A 25,687-nucleotide genomic window follows, 5' to 3' on the forward strand; every position below is an offset into this window, starting at 1 on the left:
TCTTTGATGAGTCAAAAATTAGAAAAGATTCAAACAACTTCTGGAAATTTATAAATATTAAAAGAAAGTCTTTAGGGATTCCAAACTGCATGAAGTACTCCAATTGTGTATCTAGTAATATGAATTTTATATGCTATTTATTTGCCGATTATTTTAAATCTGTTTATTTGCCTTCTGCTCCGTGTGAACCCTCTGATTTGTCACCAACTTATGCTATTGATATTGAAAGTATAGATTTAAATGTTTCTAATGTTTTTTGAAGCTCTAGCTAGTCTTGATGTAAATCAAAGTGCTGGGCCAGATAACATAGCCCCTGTTGCAGTAAAAAACTGTGCTGTTTCTTTGACATTACCGCTCAGCTTGATTTTCAATCAGTCTTTAAAAAGTGGCTAGTTTTTAAACTGTTGAAAGATCTCTTATTTAACTCCAATATTTAAGTCTGGCTCAAGCCAAATGTGACCAATTATAGGCCTATCTGTAAATTTTCAGTGATCCCAAAAATTTTCGAAATGTTTGTCTGTAAAAAATTATACTTTTTGCTAAGGATTTAATATCCGAATACCAGCATGGTTTTTTTTCTGGAAGATCTACTGCTACAAATCTTTCAATGTTTTGTGAATCTGTACTTTGCGGGTTCGAAAAAGGTTTACAAACTAATGATATCTTTACAGATTTTGCAAAAGCTTTTGATAGAGTTAATTTCATAAAATGGATTTCTTCATATTTAAAAAAATGGGGTTCAATTTGTAAAATTGGGAAAGTTTGAATCCAAAAGTATTGTTCCGCAAGGAAGTCATATTGGCCCTTTATTATTTATCCTTTTTATAAATGACATTCCGGTAAATTTTAAATACTCGAAGTATCTTATGTATGACGATGATGTCAAGATTTTCCGGCTCATAAAATCTTCTACAGACTGTCTGTATCTTGAAGAGGATATCCAAAATTGACTGAGTGGTGTGAATCTAACAAGTTGTTCCTGAATGTTGCCAAATGTCAAAGCCTTACATGCCGTAGACAAAAAACACCTATCATATTTGATTATACTATCAACAATACGCGTTTAGATAGGGTTACGGAAAAAAAGGATTTGGGAGTTATATTGGATGAAAAGCTTTCATTTAATAAGCACATCGATTACATAGTCAGTAAAGCTTTCAGGAGAACTTGTTAGATCGGTACTTTTTCTTCTAGAATAGAAACAATTCAAAAAAGTTTTACTAGGTATGATTTCTATAAATTAAATTGGAATATCGAAGTACCATCTTATCAATCTAGATGCCTGCTTATTGACATTCAAACGCTTGAAGTAAGGAGAAAATATTTTTCAATAATGTTTGTAAAAGATTTAATAAGCAGTCGTATCAAATACTCATGTTTGTTTGAAAATATTTGCTTACTTTCCATGAAGGACTCTCAATTTTCATTTGCGAGAGACTTTTCATAGAAGGAATTATAGTAGAAACGATCGTTTGCACTTTGCAAAAGAGAAACGAATTCTGTTGTTGAGGTTATGGATACTTTTTCTAATATTTCAAGAGATGTTTTTAAAAAAAATGTTATCTCTGCTTTGTTATCGTAATCTCTATTGTAATTAAGATTTATCTATTGCTACCTTTTTTATTTATTATTATTTCTGTACATATACTTGTTTTTAAATTAGACATCTATTCACGAATGTTTGCAGTTTTCTTGTTATGGCTGAAGTAACCTTCCAAGTGTTGCACCCATAAAGAAGCACAGATTCAACATTTGTGCGAAACAGTCGTAGCTTTGTTTTTAAATTGATTGAGTTATTTCTTCTAATTTGCGAAAAAATATTTATTTGAGAGGATGGTTGGGTTCCGACGCTGATCATTTTTGTTTTGTCGGAATTAATTTTCAGCCCAACAACTTCCGCTTCTCTCTCCACACTTGTTGTCATTTGATGAAAATCCATGATTCTATGAGAGAGTAAGCAAACATCGTCCGCGTAATCCAAGTGCTAACTACAGAGCTGGGCGCAGTACATCGCTTATCACCAACAAAAACAATATTGGTGACAGAATACAGCCCTGTCTGACTCTGCTTTGGAAAATCATCTGACAACCTACCATCATGCAGAACGTGACACTTGGATCCATCATATGCTGCTTTAATAATAGCAATTCGTTTTTCTGGCATGCCTCTCCTCCGTAAAGCTTACCAGATATACTCCCTGTTAACGCTATCAAAGGCCTTCTCGAAGTCAATGAACAGCAGGTGTAGTGGTGATCGATATTCAACGAACTGTTCAATAATGATCCGCAGGGTGTTGATATGATCAATACAGGAGGATCCAGCGTGGAATCCTGCTTGTTCGACATCGAGTGTGTAAGATCTCCTTGACGATAATTCCTCTCTTCCACTAATGGTGGAAGATTTCGGTGGCCCAGGCTTCTTTTATGAGCGGATGAAGCAGTTCGCTTGATGAAGTTGGAGATGCTTGTAAAAGCTTTGCGGGAATTCCATCAAGTCAAGCCTTTTGAGCAACCATTTTCTGTGCACATCTGATTTAAATAAAGCAGAAAATTATTCTTTAAAAAGTTAAATGAATGTAATACCTACCTATTATAATTCTTTCAAAATACGAACTTTAATTTTCTAACAAATTAAAATAAATGTTTTTATCTTGATAAAGATTAAATGAGCGCACACCACATGCAATATACGTAAACCTTGCCTTAATATGCATATTTTGATATCAAAAGTGTAGCATCAGTTTTTGCTGCATATCATTTGAAAATATTAACGATTGTCAAGGAAGTGTTTGCACAATTATTCGTGAGTTGATTGTGTATAACATTGAAGCATGCAATTCACTTAAACATTTAAATGACAGAAACAATTAGAATACAATTAAATTTAATTATTAAGTTAACTTTAGGTTTATGTACTTACAATGAGGGTACAAACCTCATCTATTATAATCTGAGTCGCGGGAACAGGTATTAAAATTATTCAACAAAAAGTTTAGGTTGTAGTTTATTTGCATAATTTTTTAATATAATAACATACAAAGTAATTGAGTTTGAAGCAATTAACAAAGTTTTGTTATCTTTTAATATTTCTGACAAAATTGTTTCAAATTATGAAAATAATCTTTACGAGTAAAGTTAAACGAATTTACTTTCAACTGACCTATTTTCGTACTGAGACTTGTAATGAGTGTATCTCATAATACGTTAACTTCATTGGTTCGGTAAGACTTGTCTGAAATTTGAAGTAATAACTTCTGAACCAAGGTCATTTTTTGGAAAAAAGTTATTATTAAAGGTGTTTTAATATCCCACCGTTTAAAAATAACAATTGTGGGAACGAAATGTTTGTATTTAAGTGAAATAAATTTAATGCTTCAATAAAATGTGGACATTTTTTCAAACAATTACACACTACCCATAAATCAGTCATAGATTATAATTCATTTTAAGAAAGAAAATTGACACAAATTAGTCGGTAAATCAAACAATACAATAATTAACTATGACAAACAGTCGAATCATAGCCAACATTTAAAGGAAGTGTTGCCAACTATTCATCAAATCTAAGGTAGTTTTAATTGTCAATTGTATGACCAAACGTTAATAGTCTTTAGAATAGATTGTCGCAATGAAACTAACACAACATAAGATGTTTCTCATATTTCATATTTACTTCGTTAAAAACTTTGTTTTAAAAACTTTTAAGAGACTTCTCCATAAGTAAGAATTTTTTATATTTTTCGGGTGCAATAATTCAATTTTTATACATTGCAAACATTTCTTTTCCATAATTAACTTTGTATGGAGGTAAACGAATAAACATTTTATTTCGTCTACTTACAATAAAACTGAATATTTGACAAACGTATTAAAGTTTGGCCTTTAAAATAATCGTTAAACTGTTGTACCTAAAGAACTGTAAAAGGATAATTAAGAAAAGAGTTTTAATCCATTGGACATTAAACGAAAAACGATTAAATTAAGTATATTAGAAAAGTAAAATGTTAAGTGTTTAATAAATCGTACTTCAGTAAAATAATTCAGTTTTTAAACGGATTTAATAAGATTTTGGAAATTTACTAAAGCTTGGACAACAATTTTTATTTATTTTACTTCATAATTGATTTTTACAAAAATTAATTGACTTTTATCCACACTGATATTTAAAAATGTTAAATAATTTGCTTAGTAAATATTTCATTTGACTATTGTAAAAGTCGTAGTACCCGTGACATGATGGTTAGTGCGTTGGACTGTCATGTTAGAGGTCTTGTGTTCGATCCCTGCCGATGCCATCTAAAGCTATTTTCACGGGTACTGCCTCTTGCAAGGAATTGACAAATTCTATAAGAGTAATTATTGTCATGAAAAGTCCTTTCTTAAATTAGCCATTCGGATTCGGCTTATAAATTGTATCCATTCCTGATAACAGTACTCGCACACACGAATGGTTGAGAGTTGTAAGTTACTAGGCCCTAGTTTTTAACGGACTGTTGCGGCACCCAATTTTTTGTATTAATTGTTATAGTCTTAAAGTTGGTAAATTATATTCACGAGTTCAGTTTGAAGTTATTTGGTCCGTTCGTGAACCCTCCTAAAACAGTCCAATTATACGAAAAAATACGAAATTTACCCAAATCCTGTTCACGTACTCAAAAATTTCGTAGTTTTTATTAAAAGAAAGCATTCACGAGAGAGTCAAATATTTCCCCAAACTACGAATTTTAGCCCAAGAAATTTCTTTGGGCTGATTTGTGAAAAGTGTCAAATTTGATAGAAATTCAAATAAATTAAATAAATTGCTCGCTTTTGCTGTCAGTTATAAAATTTAAAAATAAATTTTCAAAGAACAACAACAAGACAATAATATTGTTTGAAATATTTGTTGTTTTTTTTTTGTGAGAGAGTTTTACCCCCACTTTTTAAAATTTCTCTTTTTACGAATTTTAGTGCAGAAAGTACGAGAACGGACCTATTATTCATTAATATTATTACCCGAAGTTTTTCCAATTACTAAACTTCGAGCCACATTTTTTATGTTTGCTTGAAATGTCAATTGGTATTTTAATTATAAAGAGCTAGAAGAACTGACGCAAAAAAAACTTTTCAATAAGGCTATCAAAAACTTATTATATGTTTCAAGCTTTCTGAAGTTAGTCTGGTTTTTTCTTGCCTTTTATAAAGTTAGCAGATCTCTTTTAAATTTGTATTCAAAAGTTATCCTTTAGTATGCAAACATCCCTTTTCAGGTTGTGTAAACCAAACGTGCCTAAATAGCTAACACCTTCCAAATAATTATCATAAATCATTATCCTTCCTCATCCACGTTGACTTAACATTTGGTAATTTTTTAAATTAATCTTAAACCCATTCGGAAATACAAAATTCATTAACCTGTGATAACATTGATTTCCAGTGTTGCAGTTTTGTGGGAGTGAGTTACCGGTATAAAGTGTCCCTGACGGATTTCAAAGCATGGGCTGCCTTGGCACCGCCCACGATTTGAAACATTCGCAGAGCTCATAACATGTCTTAGCTCGTCCTTAGACCTTTCTTTCTCATCTATGACGTTAGAAAGAACTAATCTCAAAAAATATAAAATACAGGGAAACTAAGTTACAGAGAAAAACGGTTCGTGCATTCGATTCGTTCGTTCGAATACACAAACCATTTCTTTTGATATTATCATCTTCCCAGTATTTCGAATTTGTATTATGACAAATGTTATGTTTTCAAACAAATTATAAATTATATTCAATTAAAATAGAATTCGCATAGTCTGCAGAAAATTCTCTTTCATTTGAAAACTTATTTTATAAAATGGGTTCAATGTGATAGCAGGAAAAAGGATCTTGATATTTAAGGGTTATCCATTTTATGGTTTCAAAAGTAAACGTAAAATAAAACGTTGACATTAAACGTTGACAATATTTGTGAAATATTACAATGTTTAAGTGACCACCACGCAAATTGTTGCAAGCATCGATTCTTTTGAGGTAATTTTCGACCACTTCTTGACACATATTGGTCGGTATCTCAGCCATAACTTAACGAATTTTGGTTTTTATAGGCTCAAGAGGCTTATCTGCGTAAACATGTTCTTTATGAGCCAGTTATAGCTATTATTGGTTTTCATAATTGAAAACAAACATTGGAATTTTTTTGGCAGGTCGTTTATAGCTTTCATTAAAAATTCTCTGATTGAAAGCCACCAAAAAATTTTTACTGACTGAAATCTGTCATTGGAATTGTGTGAAATTTTAATCACGATTCGTTTCACTTTTGAACATAAAAGTATCAGTTGTTCAGAAAAATGAATTTCCGTCCGGCAAAAAAATTCTTTGTGTGATTTCCGATCGATCAGTATATAAATTTATTTCTAATCAAAGGAAACACGGTCAAATATCGATTCGAAAAATTTTCCGGATCGATTTCAATGATAGCTATAACTGGCCCCTTAGGGTAGCCACACAAAATAAGTTCAGCGGTGTCAAATTAAAAAGAGCGCACCAAACAGTGACTTTTTGTAGGTGTAATAGCATCTCTTCAATTACTTGAGAATTCTGAAAACCCCAAATACGACAATTTTGTTTATTAACATACCCACCGAGTGAGAAATGTGCTTCCGTTGAAGAAAATTGTGTTAAAAAAATCGGCGTCCTACGACGTTGTAAATGGTTAGCTACCTTCAGTTGATGTATCTCCTCTTAAAGCACGGGTATACCTTTAATATGCCAAAGACACAGTGTGAGCATTAGGAAAAGAAGGAAAGGTTGGATAGGAGGTGTCGGTTTACATTGATTTTGAATTCCTGAACATTGCAATGACAGGGAAAGATAGAGCGTGGCAAAACGTTCAACATTCGCGTAGTATGGCTAAAAAACGAATCTCTGTACTTCATAGTACGACCGAAGAAAAATTAACACATTTTTGTGAAAAAATTTAGTATTTTTTGACTTTTTCCTTCTTATTTTTCTCACGCTATAGTGGGTAATTTCTTGTTAATAATATTATACCTGCAGATTTGGATTGAGCAGAGTATTATATTTTTTGATTTTCTGGAGTAGTTTAAATTTACCTTCCGAGCTTATTTTACATACTGAGTAAATAACTTCACACAATTCTGGCTAATTTAAAAAAAAAGAAAATGTATGTAGACTCTTTTTCATATTCGTTTTTAGATTCTCATCCTTGTCCTTCGGATGTGGAACTTCAACAGCAGCGTACGAGTATGTTAAGCCCATTAAATTCTGATCTCGACAGCATTGTACAATGGGGAATCAAAAACCGTGTAGAATTTAATGCTTCGAAAACTCAATGCTGTCTCCTGTCGTTAAAGCGTAACCTATTCCCGATGCCGCTATCCATGAGCGGCACTTGCATCCAGGAAACTAATCAACTTTCAGTACACGGTATGTGTATCACAGATCACCTCTTATGGAATGATCACATATTCGATATTGCCAAAAATGCTGCTAGGTGCTTAGGATTTCTCTGACGGCGCAAGAAATGTTTACCCCTTCAGATCTGGCTGTAATTTACAAAGCCTTCATTCGTCCAAAACTTTAATATAACTCGCATAATTGGGCAGGTGAATCTAAAACAAGTTTAAGAATATTGGACAGGATCTATAACCGAAACAAATACGTAACTTCTAACAATGCACATCAATTTAACGTGGAGCTCATTTTCGGACGCACCGTTAAGTATAGAGATTCTTTTTTTAACCGCACATCGAGAATGTGGAATGCTTTACCCAGCTCTGTTTTTCCCTATCATTTTGGTTTTCAAAACTTTAAGACCATTGTGCATCGGTATCTACTTTTTAATCCTTCCTATTTTCCTAAAGCTCACAAGCTCACACAAATTTAAACATTTTAAGGGTATTAATAACCCCTCGAGTGCCCGTTTATTATAAAAAGAGAACTGAATGCTAACTTTATTAAGGTGCTATCAGAGAGTAAAACACACAACTGATAAGAACAAGAGAAGTACAGAAGTAATTCAGATAATTCCAGGGTGAAAAGTATAAAAAGTTATTTTAATTTATTTTAAATATAATGTCCCCTCCCGGCGGCGCCTATGCTTAAAATCTCTAGCTTTCTTCATTGTATTCTACATAAAACACATTTGAATTATAATGGATATACTTATACCTTCTAAAAAATTATTGAATACGTGATTTGACGTTCGCTTCACATTCGATCACAACAAAAATGACCAGCATTTCATTTTATTTAAATGAATTACAAACAATCTCTTCAACAATTTCAATCAAAATACCAATCGCTTCCAAAAACAAAATTAATGATATCCCAAAGCTTTATCGCAGCAGCAACAGCGACTAGCTCTGCTGCTTAAATTATACCAGTTATTATACAATTCACGTAATTGGTAAATACATCGTTGCCACATGTACTATGGAGTACCTAAATATTTATAGTTAACCCAACAATGGAAACGTTTATTGCCAGGCTATACTCCGCACAATCGCCTCACTAAATTGTCATATTTCGTATACGCCGCCGTGCCGCGCCATCCATTCCAAGGTTGTACGGTTATTGGCAGTTTAGGTGGTGCGCAATATCACGGTGCATTGCAAACAAAATAAAATGTGCGTATAGTGTCCATCACGTATCAGTCAGTTTTTCATCCACTTACTCAGATAGTGGGATTGGTCTCATAGTTTAAAACGACGATGATTTAAGAAAATAGTTCAGCATCCTTACCTTATATCCATCAAAAAGTAAGTGACACTTTTGTAAGGCGTAAAAGTTCTCAAAGTTCCAAAGAAAAGGTAATGTCAGACATTCAGTTGGTCACCTAGTGTACTCAATATTATTTGCTCAAAAGATGTTTGCGAGTCAATATTTTTAACAGTCATAATTGTAAGGTAAACACAGAATCACAAGGTGATGATTGACGATCATTACAATTATTCGCTGCGGATTCTAAAGTGTATCTCAATGGGTTTTCCTGCACATACGACGCGCTATGTAATGGGTATAGTAGGTATACTTACAATGCAGGTTATAATGTTAAATATTTGGGTTACGTAAAGATGTAAAGTAAAAGCCAATAAAACGTCAAGAGAAAAACCCGAAGGTCATACGAAGGATACACTCTCTAGTTAAAACTGGTACGTTTTCTGTCAGTCATAAGTTTAATTTTTGTTTGATGTAAAAGTAGTGAACTTTTGAATAAATTAATGTCATAAGGCTTATGCACTCAGTTCAACAAATATAATTGTTAATTTTTGCTACAGTTCACATTTGCTTTAGATATTATGCAATAGGTATAATTTTAAAATGGAAAGGAATTGTTTTCGTTCAGTTGATTGTTTTCATGCATTTCAAATAAAGTTAAAGTTGAAAACGTCCATATGTTTTATAAATTCATTTATTACTTTTAACAAAAAACAGTATTTATGAACAGTGTTATGAAGAGCTGGAGATGGCATTACTAAAAATGCAATTTTTTTCAAATAAATTAACAGTTAAAGTTAATAGAAACGGCAAAATGTCACTAATTTTTTAAGCGGGATTTTCACTTAAACGTATCACGGTTGAGTTAATCGCAATTTCATTTATTATTTCGAGTTTTCTAGTCATAATCAGACATTAAAATGCCACTTTTTGGTGCAAAATAAAAAAACCATTCAGAAAAATTTTTATTTCTATAAATTTTGTTCATAAGATAGAAAAACCTAAAAAAACTAGGGAGTTTATTACACCGGTAAACCTGGTTGAAAATTTGATGCTAGTTGGAGATTTAAATGTCAGGATCGGTAACGAAGGAGGAACGGAAAATGATCGAAACGGTACGAGAGGAAATTGTGGCCTTAGAACTTATGCCTCAAATTACAGACAAAAACTGAATTCACTCCTACTGTCCGAGGAAAATTATATGTGCTTGAGCAAAATTGAATGTTTCATAAAGGAGGCGCACAAGGTGCCAACAAATGCTTGATTCAATTTGTGCGCGAGCGAGAAAATTATTATTTGCTTGGCTAAATGAATGCTAAAAAACCAATATATTGAACACAATCAAATTTATAAAGGGCTTTGTAAGGAAAAAAGAGTAAACTAATATGAAGCTGAGGTAGAAAAGCTAGCTAGATGTAGTAGTCCCTCTGAATTTTGAACTTCGCACGAAAACTAAATGGATCGAAGTATATTATCAGTCGTGGATTGCATACTTTTACTCTACGAAATCGATTTAATCAACTGCTGAACCCATCAATGGTGGACCCAATCATGAAATACTATGGCAAACCCTATATTCATGACGAGATTTTAGACGGTGCAATTTCCCGGCATGAGGTTCGTGTATCGCTCAACGCACTAGCAGATGGAAAAGCGGCAGGTACAGACAGAATACCAGCGGAATTCTACAGATATGTTACTGACGAACTGATTAAGAACCTGGCAAACATATGTATTCAAATTTTTGAAACTGGAATCATCCCTCAGCAGTTTAAAGATGCTTTGATTTTTCCGATACACATAAAAGGTAACATCGAAAATCCAGCCAACTTTAAAGGATTCTCGTTTTTGAACGCATCCTATAAAATCTTGACCGATATTCTACTAAAGCGGCTGAACACGTGGATAGACTCCAATAATCTCTTATATGAGTCTCAAGCCGGATTCAGGTCGGGTTACTCGACCATCGATCATATATTCGTTTTAAGGAGCATTGCTGAGTCTTTTTTGGAAAAAAATAAACAGCTATACACTTTTTTTGTGGATCTTAAAGCTGCATTTGACTAAGTTGATCGGAACGCATTGATATTCATTGATGTATGGAATGGAAACCAGGTATCTGAATGGTTTCAGACGCAGTCGGGAGTAAGACAGGGCTGTGTTCTCAGTTCTAGCTTGTTCGCAATATTTATAAATGACATCGATGACGTATTACCAGGAGGGGTTACATTTGCTGGAGAGGTCATTAAAGCCCTACTCTTCGCAGATGATATAGTCTTGGTGGCAAACTCACAGCAATCCTTACAGCTTATGATAAATCGACTTTCGGAATATTGTAGGCGATGGAGCTTGGTAGTGAACTTGAACAAGTCGAAAGTGATGGTGGAGGAAGGTTAAGCTCAAGTGAACAATGATACTTCAACAATAAGAACATAGAAAGAGTGAAAGAATACAAATACTTAGTAGTATATTTTATTCACAACTTAAGTTTGGAAAAACACCTCAACGAAAAACTTCTTAAGGCTAAAACCGCGTTTAACGTGGAATGGAAAAAATGTTTCAACAACAAAAACATTGCGCATAGCAGTAAATATAAAGTTTTCGAAGCAGTATCCTAATCGATCCTGTTTTACGCAGCCCAAGTGTGGGGAGCAAAGAAATTTGAGACTGTGGAAAAAATCCTGAGATTTTATTTGAAACGAACATTCCGCCTTCCTTCATGCAACCCAAACTACATAATATTGTTAGAAACAGGCGTATCCCTAGTCTTCATAAAACCGTTGAAGCTGCAAGTCAATTACATTCTGAAAGTACAGAAAAAAAGCAGCTTAACAAGCGATACAAAGCAAAACAGGATGGGTTAAAGAGTGGATTGGGCTAGCAGAAGATACAGGTGTAAATTTAAATCTCAGTGAACAGAGTACATTTAAATCGTCACTGTAACAGATAATTAGGCGTCTGGATGAAAATTTTAGAAATGTTTTCACAGAACAGGCGTCCAGCTCACTTTTTCGGATGATCTATAGCAGGCTGAACTATAATCTTAATGAAAGAAACTACTTCCAGGACATAAATACTGTAGAGCATATCTCCAACATGTTTCGTTTAAGAACTGCTTAACATAAATTGCGTTCCACATCGCGAAGATCTTCCACTGCTATGTGATATTTTCAACATGACTGAACGAGAGGACGACCACACTACAAATACTCACAGCTAAGTTTATATCTTATACGGGTTTCTCTTAAGCAAGTTTTACTTTACCTGCACATAAGGAGTAATAAACTTAAGTTAAAATAAAATGAAAGTAAATTAAATTAAATAGAAAATCCATCTGTTACAAAAAATACTCGCACACCAGGCATAGTTGAGAGTTGTAAGTCACTAGGCCCTAGTTATCAACGGACTGCTGCATCACCTAATTTATTTGTTTGATAAATAGATCAGTAACATTATTTTCTAATAGTTAGCTAAAACATGTATTAGGGACAAAGTTTTAAACAGTTTCCTTAATTGTTTAGCATAATTTACCTATTTGAAAAAACTTCTAAAAATGTACGGTTTGTAAAAAAAATTGCTACAATCGTAACATATTAGCAAAACCATCGTTTTAACTTACTAAAATGACCTTAAAAGTGCTCTAAATCTTGTGCCATAAGACACTAATGCATACAGGAAGCTTAATGCTATGTGAATTGATAAGTTGTGATATTTATTTTCCGTTTAAAAGAAACTTCAGAGTTTAATACTGTGTGCCAAAATATTCAATTTCAATTCGACTCAGCAATTTTCTTTTTAATTGACTAAGTCAAGCTTTTTTCGGAGGACATCTTAATGAATTTCGCTTCATTAAAAGGTACATATATTACCCACCATATACTCCAACGATAAACTGGGTTTTAAATAAATAAAAAAGTCATATTATCTTTTAAATTTGCATACTAATTAAATAATAATATTAGAATGACCGAAGAGAATAAAAATCACAAAGAATATTATTAACGATTAGAACTTAGAAATATTCATTATTATTGGTTTTGCGATGTTTTGTAGAAAAATTATCATTTGTTTGCATTTTTTAAGTGAATTTGACAAGCTTCTTCGTCATGGTTTTAGGTAAGTAGACTTAAGAATGATTCAATTCGAAATACAACGAACCACGTAATAAAACCATCTTAAACTATACATGTACGGTAAAGCTACATATCTACACAAAATTATACTAATTATAATAAACTTTTTAATGTTTTCGTGAGTTAGCATTTGCATGATACTTTTAGGATTACACATGCATGAATACATAAATGCATTTAAATTTTCACATCAACATTTCAATTTTAAAGGTACTTAGATACATATCAAAATATAAACGGGGTTTGTACAATGACATTTTCTAGTGTTTCAAACTGAGACTGAATTTGTTCTCTTTTTCAAAATTTATCATTTATTAAAAAAAATATATGAGATCATTACACGTTCTATGTGTCTATATTGATAATATACAATTCTTAGACTCGAATTTACACCTAGCGAGATTTTCTAAATCTTGAACTGTCAAAATATTTAAGACAATTTTAAATTCTGAAGTTTCCGTAAATTTTTCCAACTTCACGAAGATCCTGAACTTTTATTAAAATTGACTTTTTTTTTAACAAAGAAATCCCTTTTAATTTTGTTACACAACGAAGTTCTTAGACCTTCAATCCGTTGCCTTGAAAAAAATAGAGCTACAATAAAGACATATATCTATATATATAAAAGAAAGTCGTGTTAGTTACACCACTTATAACTCAAGAACGGCAGAACAGATTTGGCTGAAAATTGGTAGGGAGGTAGCTTAGAGCCAGGAGACGGACATAGGATACTTTTTATCCCGTTCGACAGCGTTCCCGTGTGACTTGACATGAAACGTCAGTCACTTTAAAACGTGGTATAACAAAAAAGGATCAGACTTGGAATAACAAAACGCAAATGACAGCTATGTAATTGACGTAAAATGACAGCTATGTAATGACGTATCGATGACAATTTGATATTTGTAAGAAATCAATATTAAAACTATTTCTATTAAATAAATAATTAAGAAGTGGATTGAAGGGAAGTGAAGTTTAATTAATAATGCCACGACCAGCCTGAAGCTCTGGATCGTACACTTAGGAATTTTAGAACTGAGTAACGTCCGATGAGAGGTGTTGTGATACTGTTTGCAGGTGTGCCAAGAGGTATAAAATCGTCGTTTCTGTGGACTTCTGTCAAACTTTTAAGATTGACCACAAATATGCGCGTACATTTGGGTGGTGATAGTAATGCAGCACAATTTTAAACTCTTTTGGATATAGGAAATGTAAATATTTTAAATAATGATGGTGAAGTACTAATAGAACCATTATTTGCTACTAGCTAGACAAGATGTATTAAAAGCTAATGTTTACCCGTCGCCGTCACGCGAACGAGTGATTTTAGAACCTAAAAACGATTCTGTTCCAAGCATAAATCATAAAATTCTTTCAATGTTTGAAGCCCATCAACAAACTTATCTTTCTATTGATAATCTGACTGATCAAGAAGATGCTATTGATATTCCAATCGAATTTTTAAATTCTTTGAATACATTAGAACTTCCTTGGCATAAACTAGACTTGAAAATTGCGGCTCAAATAATACTTATGAGGAATTAAATGCACCGAAATTATGCAATGGTACTAGATTACGGATAGTAACTATGCAGGGGAAAGCGATTGAAGCTAAAATTCTTTCCGGTTCAGCCCAAGGCCAAAGCGTTTTCATTCCCAGGATACTGATGATTATTGATTACTAACGAATGCCCTATAAAGCTTTGTTTTGCTATGTCTATCAATAAGGCACGGACACTGAGGGTTGCAGGCATTTATATCACAAATCCCTGTTTTACCCACGGACAATTTTATATTGCTTGCTCCGTGTCAGCTCGGCAAAAAATCTGTATGCTTACAAAAAAGTATTTTAACCATAATAGAAATATGTATAGAGATACTTTATAAAAATTATTAAATAAAAAAGGTACATTATAAGAAAATAGTAGTTTTTCATCCTAATTTTTGTATATAAAATAGTTGAATACCTCCCGGGTGAAGTCGGGTAAACCAGCTAGTTTGATATAATTCAAAATTAAAAAATTATTGTACTCCTAGATTTTTAAAACTCTTTGAAAAGAAAAATCTTAAAAAAAGCAAACCAATAATTTATTTTATTATTACTAACAACAAAAAATACAATACAAGCAATACCGAAATTCCACCAGAGTTGAGTAAGCGTGCGTTTGTCTATCTAAAAAATTGATACATCGTTAAAATGTTAACGTTTTCGTAAGTCCAGTACGTTAACCTGTTTTAAACAAATTGTTATAGTAATCTAGGTCATTATACCTTGCCTCTTGCATTAAAATCACACTCACACAACTCATTATCATTATGCAAAGAATACACCGCCTCAAGGTCGCATCCGAAAAGAAAGTCGACCTTGACTATAATATACGAGCTATGTTTATATATTTTATTTCGTCTCATCAGATGATTGAATATTTTAACTTCACTGAATGTACACTGTAAAATGATGGAATCGCTTGGGTTTTCGTCTTAACAAAATGTCTAAACCAGCTTAAGTCGATAAACAATGACGCACAATGATCATGGCATCGCATGTAGAGCCTATCTTCAAAAAAGATCCATCAATATAATCTCGTTACAGAAACAAATAATAATGTTTGTTCCATCTTTAAGGTACCTGGGTATCTACTTTTGCCTAACCACTGTTTGTATGGCTTACAGGTTCGCACAACAATACAATTATGAGAAAACCTGATGAGCTAGCTTTTTAAAGAAGACAAGATGTATGTATAAAGCCCTCGAGTTAATATGCATAAACAATGACCAAGTAAATATCTTTATAAATCAAAATATTACATCATCTTAATTTTGTTACTCTATCAATTACATTGTTGTTGTTGTTGTTGAGACAAGAAAAGATTCATATTTACAATTTATAATAAAAGAACATAACTCATTTATAAAAAGATATAAATAATAAAATATCTATTAGAGAAGTATTGATTTTTTATGAAAACAAGTTGCGGAATAATAATTGTAAGGGTTACGTAGCCGGCTTATCAATGGTGATGATGAGACGTCCTCGGCTAATTTATTCATTTTAATTAATAAAGTTATGTTAATGTGGCATACGCATTAAACAATTATTGCAAGGTATGAATATACTCGTAGTTATTTTGTTTACCAAATCGTCGTTAACTTTATTTATTTTTACAAGATTTATACATTTCAGAGGATCAAGAACCTGAACATTTTGTTAAATGTTAATTAAATCACCTCGATTTGGTATTGAATTGTTTAACAATTAGCGCATGGCGATTATAGCTTGTTTGATGCAACAAATATATGCAGCAAGCATTATGTGCATGTGCAGTAGTTTATTGTAACCAATTTAAGCTATATACCCATCAAGCTTCATACGACTTGCTAACAAGCATAACACGTTACGAAGTTGACGAGATGTGTCATACATACATATGTGCAGAATGCAGACTTTACCATTTTATGTAATGATACCAGGCGCCAGTGTCAAGAATTTTCCTAGACAGAAATCATTCCTATGAAACGTTTAAAAAATTACATTCAAGAATTGCATTATTTTTGAGCTGAGTTCCGACGATTGTCACATCTTAAAATATTCTCAAGTCAGTCAGCTTGGCATATTTTGTCCTAGAGGTTTATAATAATGTCATTGTTAGATGGGTAGCTGTTTCGATTTTGTGCCCGCGCAGGAGATTTATTATATGTGACAAATAGAAATTGTTAGATTTATCTAAAACAACGAGATTTTATAATTTCGAACACCGACGCGCCACTCTGGCGCTGCCGTGTTACATAATTTTTGTCTTGTAATACTGTCACATAAAATTCTAAATTACCACAATTATTCCAATACATTTAAGACAAACTTTTTATTGATATATTTGATAATATGAAAAGGTCTTACAATTATTTGTCTTAAGTTTCGTAGCACAACGTAGACCAATACAGAATCGAATTTTGAATTCAAGGATGTTTTCCAATTTTATTTTATTTTGTATGATTAAAATAACTTTTATGACTTTCCTGAGAGTTATGCCTTTTCGATAGGAGTTACCTATAAATAGACATTTCTAGATAGTTGTGTCTTTTTGGTGAAATAAAATTTAATAATCTTAATATACATAAATTACGTGCAAACGAGAGAGGGGGAGAGGTGTTTCCACTAAGGCACCTCTCCTTTTCCAGACGGCAGCGGATGAATTCTCGAGATAAAATGAACGGTGGCGTCTACAGGTCTAGTAAGGTTGAACTACTTAGTAAACACCTTATAGGGCTTCTACGACTTATTCGAAGCCCTGGCCTATAAGGAATGGTTTTGGAGCGTCCTTGGAGTTATACTAAGGATCTGGTCCTCCAGGTTGGGGGTTGTGCAGTCGGGGTGACTTCCTGACCACGTAAAAAATACCTTAGTTGCGAAGCACCAACAAGCCCCGGATACGGACGGATTCACGGTTGACAACCCAAGCAAACGAAATAAAGACAAAGAACTTCGGATCTGTACGTCGAATGTTAGGTCCCTTAACAGACCACATGCAACCGAACAATTAGCGGAAGCCCTAAACTGCTGCAAGGTAGATATTACCGCCATCCAAGAAGTGCGATGGGATGAACCGGGCAAACGCAAACTAAAAGACTGCGATATCTACTACGTCGACTGCTACCGAGAACAAAGACAGCGTCTATTTGGGTGTGGATTTGTTGTTGGAACTAGACTTAGGCAAAAAGTTTTGAGTTTCAACCGTGTAAGCGAGCACATCACGACAATCCGCATCAAGGGTAAATTCGCCTACATAAGCCTAATATGCGCGCATGCCCCAACAGAGGAGAAAGATGAAGACACCAAAGACATATTCTTCGAGCTCTTGGACAAGACATATGAGCAGTGCCCTGGCTATGACATTAAAATTGTCTTAGGAGATTTTAATGCCAAGCTAGGAAGAGAAGACATCTTTGGTGGGATAATCGGGAGATACAGTCGCACGACACTACCTCCGACAACGGATTCAGGCTGGTCGATTTCGCTGCGGGGCGAGACGTTCTGGTAGCTAGTACGCAGTTCACGCATCTCAATATCCACAAGGGGACATGGAAATCTCCTGATCAATCAACCGTCAACCAGATTGACCATATTGCGATCGACGCACGACACTTCTCCAGTATCCAGGATATCCGAACATTCCGAGAGGCCAACATTGACTCGGACCACTACCTCGTTGTAGCCAGGGTACGGCTACGGATATCCCGATCCAAGCCAAAACAAGGAAGTACTGTGAGAAGATTCGACGTTAGAGGGCTACAATCGCAAGAGACTGCCATGTCCTTTTCCGATTGAGTCTCTAATAACCTCTTAAGGAGTCCTATGCTGCCTCATTAAGCATTGAAAACCAGTGGCAACATTGCCTTGCAGTCATCAGAGGTGCCGCCTCTGAAGTGCTAGGTTTCACAAGGCCACAACAGCAAAACCCCTGGTTTGACGACGAATGCCGGCAAGCGCATGCAGCGAAACAAGAGGCATACAAAACGGCGCTGCACAAAAGGACTAGAGCTGCTCGCGAGCTCTACGAGCAGAAGAGGAGAGAGGAACACCGGCTTCATAGATGATAAAAAAGAGAGCATGAGAATCGCGCGATCGAGGACATAGAGAAATGTCACAACAGGAATGAGGTTCGTAAATTTTACCAAAAGGTAAAAAAAAACCTCCCAAGGGTACCAGCCACAAACCGAAGCCTGTAAAGACGATCAAGGAAACATCGTAGTAGAACCACAGTCGATGCTGAGAATATGGAAAGATCACTTCTCCAAATTATATAACGGCGATGACGAACCGAATTCCGCTGTAAGAGAACCACTCAACCTAGGCGACGCAGATCAACAATTCCGCCTACCCGTCATTGTCGAAGTGAAGATAGCTATATCTAATACATATAAGCTGAAGTCAAACAAAGCTTCTGGAGCTGACGGCATCGCTGCCGAAATATTTAAAGCAGCAGGCGAACATTTTGATTAATTGTGTTTAAAGTCCCCAAACCAGTAATTTTTTTACGAGCTTTATAGATTCCGGGTTAGTTAGCAGATAATAATTTCATTGTAATAACGGGTAATGGCAGCAGAAACACCAACGCGTGGCCGGATCTGCTAGTTAACATATATATTTTAATTATAAAAAGTATTGTTTGCTGCGTTTGTCGAAAATCCTTTAAAATAAAATTCAATATTTTGTGAGTTCTTAAGTCGTCCTTTGATAGTGCTAATTATTGTCTTATGAATTTTATTCGATATCATACAAAATACATCATTAACATTTTTGTTGTATTATTAATATAAAAATAAAAACATAACTTTTGACTCTGCAATGAGTTTAAATGCACAAAAGAAACCTAGTTTATTTTTTGTCTGGTTCATGGTGACCGTTTTGGTAAACCAATTTTTTCAAGAACGGAATTGTTTTGTAATATTATAAATAAAGGCCAACCTCATAATTTTAAATCGAGTACAAGTATAATTACTAATTTAAAGAATAGTTGATTAATCCAGTAAAGATCTTCAATAAAAAAAAGAAAAACAATGTCATTATAAAAACGATTTGTATCGAATCTCAAATCTCTGCCATTGTTTGTAAATATGAAAATGATGAGAAAAATAAATAAACAATGTAGGTAACTATATTTTATTGCAGCACATTACATTCGGACATAAGTATATTTCAAAAAATAAACAGTATAAAGTTTGACATTGAATTTTAATCCAAGCGATCTTAAAGAAAATCATTCCATATCTTATGTAAGTACGTACTATTTTACATACTTGAACCACGGTTAAACCTGAGTCATCTGTAAGTTTACTTCTCTTAACCATAAAGCAAAGAAAAATTATCGACGTTCATAAAATTGTCCTTATTTCATAAATATCAATGTTTAAAATAATAATTCCTTCATTTTTTTGATCATAGACAAACGCCCCTAAATAAATAAAACTTTATATCGGCGCACTCTGCCTGTGCCATATGCATATTTCCTATGTGCAATAACAATTAAAACAATAACATAATAACTAAACATATTCTTGCAAAATCGAGGTCAAACACTTGTGACTCTAAGGTATGTGCCAACACTCTTCTACGTACATAGTTAGCGACGACGGACGACGTATTGGTGATTTTTGGTGGTCAGATATTGCATAAATGCACGAAGCGGACATAACGTTCATATTTTCCGGAATAAACGCATGCCGATGGTACTCAACTTTATACTCTGAAGTCTGCACCACACCGAAGCAGTTAAATAAAGTGCACAGCACAGAGGAGCAATCAAAACGAAGTTTACGTTCCATTACGCCAATCCGGGCTCCGGGCAACACCAACAACGGCCAAACTTGGTCTCAAGTTTTTCCGAATAGCAATGGCAATACCCGTTTACATATCAGCATGCGGAGCGTACTATATATAAATGTGCTTCATAACATAGATACATATAAAAGAAGCTCACAAATACATAAAACCACAATAAAGTTGAAATCGAGTTGGAATTATTGCTTAGCGAGCAAAATTGCAGCCGCACTTCTGCTGCTACTTACTACTGCTGCAGATATCGGAACACCGTGCAGCGCACTTCCGTGTTATTACTCGTGGAGTGTGGAGTCGAAAAGAAAAACCATTGGAGCAATGAAAATGCAAACCGACTTTTATTTTCCTTTTTCACTGTGGTTCTGTTCCAATGAATAGAAATACACATATATATTGTTCAAAGATATGTTTTGTGCGATTCCGCCAATTCCATTCGGTGCCATCTCATAAACCAGGTTATTTGAATTTGAAGTAAAAAGAAATTTTTAAAATGAATCAAATGCCATGTCATGAAATACTTTATTGTGCGATGAGAAGGCGAAATGGTGCGGTGGTGAAGGAAACCTTTGTGTTTATTTTGATAGATTTCTGGTTTTTCTTTGTCATCAATCACACTCAATAGCCCAATGTGACAGTCCATTAGTAAAAGTAGACCTCAAATATAAAAGAGCTATTTTATTATACGAAAGATATATCGACGCTAAAAATGACGGCTGACTGACCCAATAAAAATATTTCTTTCTTTGAGAGTGATGAACTTGCAATGTATGGTCAGAGGGAACACAGTACGAGTAATGTAAGAAGATAGTTTTATGTAACCGTTTCATTGTACTCATTCAAATAATGGAATGAAGTGGGCAACTTTTTTCTTCTCTTTTTCTTTGAACTGAACGTTTTTCAAATCTCAACATTAATATGCATTCTTTTCGAAGTATGTAGAAAATTATAAGACATATTTATCTGAAACAAAGGTTATGGAAGTTGAAAAAAAAATATTGGCACGGTTTTTAAGACATTCCACAATCATCAATGGTGAAGTTTAGTACACGATATTAAATTTGTTTAACACCGACTGTCAAATTTTGCATTGAAATTGTGAGTAAAAAGTTTTGTTCTTCCAATTTAAATTAATTTTAACGTAACACTAGCTTGTCTCGAAGAAGAGTTTCAACTGAAGTTCTGGGCACGGGTGGAATGGGCTCACGACACAAACCAACAAGAACTACAAGCTCGCTTGACAACAATTCACTAAGGAGAAGCTAATTGTCTAGAAAATATATCATAGAATCAACAACAAACAAAACTCTTGCAATAAAAATTAATTTCATTTAAAACGTTTTTTTCTTCTTTCAAAACAAATTCAATCCAAAATACAGAGACTTTTTGCTTCTGTTGGCAAAATGTGCCTTCAGAATCGCCAGATATTGTGGCCGTCCGAGCAACTTGTAGGCGGGGTCGAGAAGATTCTGAACGATTTCGTATAGGTTCTTATGGCCGGAGCAGAAAAGGTCAATTCCAAGTTTCAGATTCGTACCAAAATCACACTCATCCAGAGCGATCACTGAAGCTGTTATGATGAGCTTCAATTTCTCCATGATTATCTCTTTAGCTTCTTCCTTTGAGAACTCGCCTGGCTATAAGAGCTATTGCTAAGTGGCCAGAGGATACAGTTTATTTTTATATATTTAGTGAAAAAGTGATACAAATACAGAACATAAATGCCACCACCAACAAAAAGCAGCATCTGGATCTATTTTAATTTAATTAAAAATGATCCTGACAAGTCCGAATCCAAAATATGTCGTAAAACATACCCACGAAAAGGACGCACACTTCTTCGTTGAAAAACCACTTGAAGTCAAAGCGCCCAGAAGAGTTTGTTTTATTTGAAAGCGCCAGCAATAAAAATCTTTTAAAAAAAAAGAAAGAAGATGCAGGTATGATATTTTTTATAAACATAAAACAAAGGCTTGCTTTAGAAGCGATATGCAAATGATGCTAGATTCATCAACTGAAGACGAAGGTGAAGGAGAATCTGATAACGCTAGTCACGAAGGACTTCTCCAAAGGGAGTTAGCATGTTACCGAAATAAAAAAAAAGACTAGAATTGGATAATAATCCACTTGATTAGTGGAAAGTCCATCAAACAGACTTTAAAAGGCTCTCCAAAGTTGCACTGAGGTATTTATCACTTCCACCAGCCAGTGTTTTTAGCGAACAACTATTTAGCGCAGCTGGATTAATATACGATAAACTAAGAAACAGATTACAGTCTGAGAAGGCTGCAATCTTGCTTTTTATTAAATATAACTCACCCATTTTTAAATTTTATTATTAAACGCAAAGATAATCAATACAATTTTCCTTTATTTACGGACTTAAAATTGTTTTTATGTAATAAATTCTAAAATCCGCATCCGCATCCGCGGATGTGAGTCTCAAAAAATCCGCATCCGCATCCGCTTCCGCGGATGTCGATAGCGCACTGTTGTGGTTTTATTCACTGGAACAACGATTCCCACATTGTGGAATGTTTTGGCGCAAATTTTCCTAGCTTACTGTCCTCCACCAGAGGTTTTCTTTCATACTTATTTTCCTCGACAAATTAACTTATGGTAATTCTCAAATCTTGCAAACCCTTGTGATTGAACGAAGTTACCGGAAAGTCTGTCTCTAGATAGTAAGCGAAAACGTCGAAGACGCATCCCTTGGAAAAGTCATTACGAACTATGAGCAAGTCTTCCTCATCTTTGGGGTCGTCACGCCAGTAGCCACAGTGAATTCCGATTCCTATTCCTTGCTTAACAAAGAGCGTGTGAATCTCTGGAGAATCATAAAAGAACCGCCAGTGCCAGTGCTTACCACGACCAAATTTATTTGAAAATGAAATATTGGTTTTGACAGCAGCAGCTTGTAAACTTTTGGTTTACAAAAAATGTATGAGAAAACTTGAGTTTTCGTTGTAGGTTTTCGGCCAAAACCGATGATTTCGCGAAAATAGGGTTTTGGACTTGGAGTAAAAAGCCTATAAGTCTCATTAAAAAAACGCACAATTTTGTTGGTGTACTCATTTATTTTCAAAGCTTTTCGGTATTAAAAATAATATCACTCAAATGATGTACCTTATTTTTGATACAGACCTATTAAGTCCCATGCCGCCACAACTCCTATTCATATCCCCACTTCAGGTGAGAGGAAGGGGAGGGGTTCAAATAAAACGAGGTACCTTTTTACTTCAAAATCGAAGATTTTGTTTATTGACATCACCATTTAAATGAAAATGGATATCGTAGATAATTGCTTCCCACTGGTAATGATATTTCATTAGACTCTGACTTCTTAAATCACAAATCACTTATGTACATATATACTCAACGTGAGCCTCAGTAAAAGCCGTTTGCTTCTTTTTACAATAACGTTTTAAAAGTCGAGTTGTTAACAAATGACAAACGAACATGTCAATAGTCCTTAATCTTTATGTAGAAATGGATATGGCATCCAATCTTCTGAACTCTATTTTTCTCTTTCAAAGATTTATTAATCATATTCTTTTCACCGCTGCTTTAAGAATCCCAGATGCAGCTATCTGTAGTAGAACCCTAGTCTTTTTGTCTTTTCGTTTACGATTTTATTTTTTTAACTCTTCATGTCAAGTTAATAATAGTTAAACTTTTAAATTCGTGCTTATTAGTTTTTATGCTGAGAAAAAGAGGATATTCATTTTATATTATAAATGGGTATTTTCATCGAAAATTTCTTCAAGATTCGTTAAAAACTTGTGCTCTTGTTTCATGTATATAAGTTTTAACGTTGAATTAACTTATTAATTAAAAGTATGCAGACATTTTCTGAAAAGAAAACATTTTGAAAATGCAAACCTTGAATACTTATTTTATAATACGATTTTATTTCCAATCTAACGTAAAAATTGCTTTGAAATCGTAAATATTGTTATTTTTTGTAAGAAGGAAGTTATAACCAAATATCAAAAACAATACCAAATAAACCAAGGAAATTATTTTATTTTATATTTAATTTTATTTCAGGTCATTTGTGTGCCACGTTTTAGAATGGCAGCAGTTGAAGTCCGAAATGGATACAAATATTATGGCAGCTCATCGAATCAAAAGATAATTTTAAATTATCTTAATATGAACGTTATGCGTGGATCGATGTGAGTTGAATTTAAATTTGTAATTTTTGATTCTTTTTGTTACTTTAATCTAAACATTCTTAAATATTGTATTGTACGTTTATGTATTAGTATTTTATAAATAAAACAATACCGATATACATTCAATTATTTTGTATTGTTATTTTTCTTTTGAAGATATGGTCTTCTCGGTGCATCAGGTTGCGGCAAAACAACACTTTTGTCATGCATTGTAGGCCAACGTCAATTCAACAGTGGCGATGTGACAGTACTTGGGCTTAAACCAGGCTTGCCGGGAAGTGGAATCCCTGGATCACGTATTGGATACATGCCACAAGTGAGTAAATTTATTTTGAGTATATACATTGAGAATACAAACATTTTGAATTGATGACAATAATGTAACTAAAAACAAAAGAGCTGGCCAGCGAACTCTTTTATGGATGCTTTTTTCATCTGAAAATGACACTTACATTTTTTTTTCTTTTGTTATAGGAAATAGCACTGGTCGAAGAAATGACTGTCAAAGAAACCATTTATTACTTTGGTCGAATATATGGTCTAAATGATGAAAAAATCCGCGAAAAATTCAAAATACTACGTGACCTACTCCAGCTACCTCCACCAAAACAATTAGTTAAAAAATGCAGTGGAGGACAACAGCGGCGAGTATCGTTTGCATGCGCAATGATTCATGACCCTGAGCTTCTGATATTAGATGAACCTACTGTTGGACTTGATCCGATGCTGAGAGAAAAGTAATGAAGTTTACTGAGTAGCGTTCAATATCATTTAATTTGTATTATTCAATTCTTATAGAATCTGGGAGTTTCTTGTAGAATCAACACGAAATAGTAAGATGGCTGTGATAATAACAACGCACTATATCGAAGAAGCCAAACAAGCTAATTGTGTAGATAGAAATAGATTTCTTTTTGTTTAGGTCCTGTGAATGCTAATTTTACTGTTTTCAATTAGATTGGACTTATGCGAAATGGAGTGTTACTCGCTGAAGATACACCAACAAATATTATGGCGAATTTCGAAGCAAATTCTATAGAAGACGCATTCTTATACTTAAGTTCAAGACAGGGAAAATCTGATGTAGTTGATTCGAGCACAATCACAAGACGACAAACGCCGGCAGTAACAAATGCAATAACATCAGTTGATGTCAGTGAACCAGAAGTGTACGAGGACAAAAATGCGAATATCGAGAAGATTGAGAAACCGCCTTTAGTTTTGCATGATAACAAACGCAAAGTACTTTTCACAACTCAAGGAAGAGTTAAGGCTCTGATGACGAAGAATTTTGTTCAGCTATTCAGACAGCCATCGTATGTTTTGCTTACAAATTTTT

The 25,687-nt window shown here is 34.0% G+C and overlaps 1 protein-coding gene across 1 annotated transcript in view; it reads left to right on the forward strand.

The window, feature by feature from the left end:
- LOC129939874 (ABC transporter G family member 20) overlaps nucleotides 1–25,687 on the forward strand; it is a 37,414-nt gene that overhangs the window by 7,933 nt on the left and 3,794 nt on the right. The window contains exons 2-6 of the mRNA XM_056048052.1: nucleotides 24,221–24,348; nucleotides 24,505–24,664; nucleotides 24,823–25,085; nucleotides 25,147–25,240; nucleotides 25,306–25,664. Coding sequence (XP_055904027.1) covers nucleotides 24,245–24,348; nucleotides 24,505–24,664; nucleotides 24,823–25,085; nucleotides 25,147–25,240; nucleotides 25,306–25,664 — 980 coding nt within the window. The 5' untranslated portion in view covers nucleotides 24,221–24,244. The remainder of the gene's footprint in view (nucleotides 1–24,220; nucleotides 24,349–24,504; nucleotides 24,665–24,822; nucleotides 25,086–25,146; nucleotides 25,241–25,305; nucleotides 25,665–25,687) is intronic.

The sequence above is a fragment of the Eupeodes corollae genome, chromosome 1 (assembly GCF_945859685.1).
Source record: "Eupeodes corollae chromosome 1, idEupCoro1.1, whole genome shotgun sequence".
Lineage (NCBI taxonomy): Eukaryota > Metazoa > Arthropoda > Insecta > Diptera > Syrphidae > Eupeodes > Eupeodes corollae.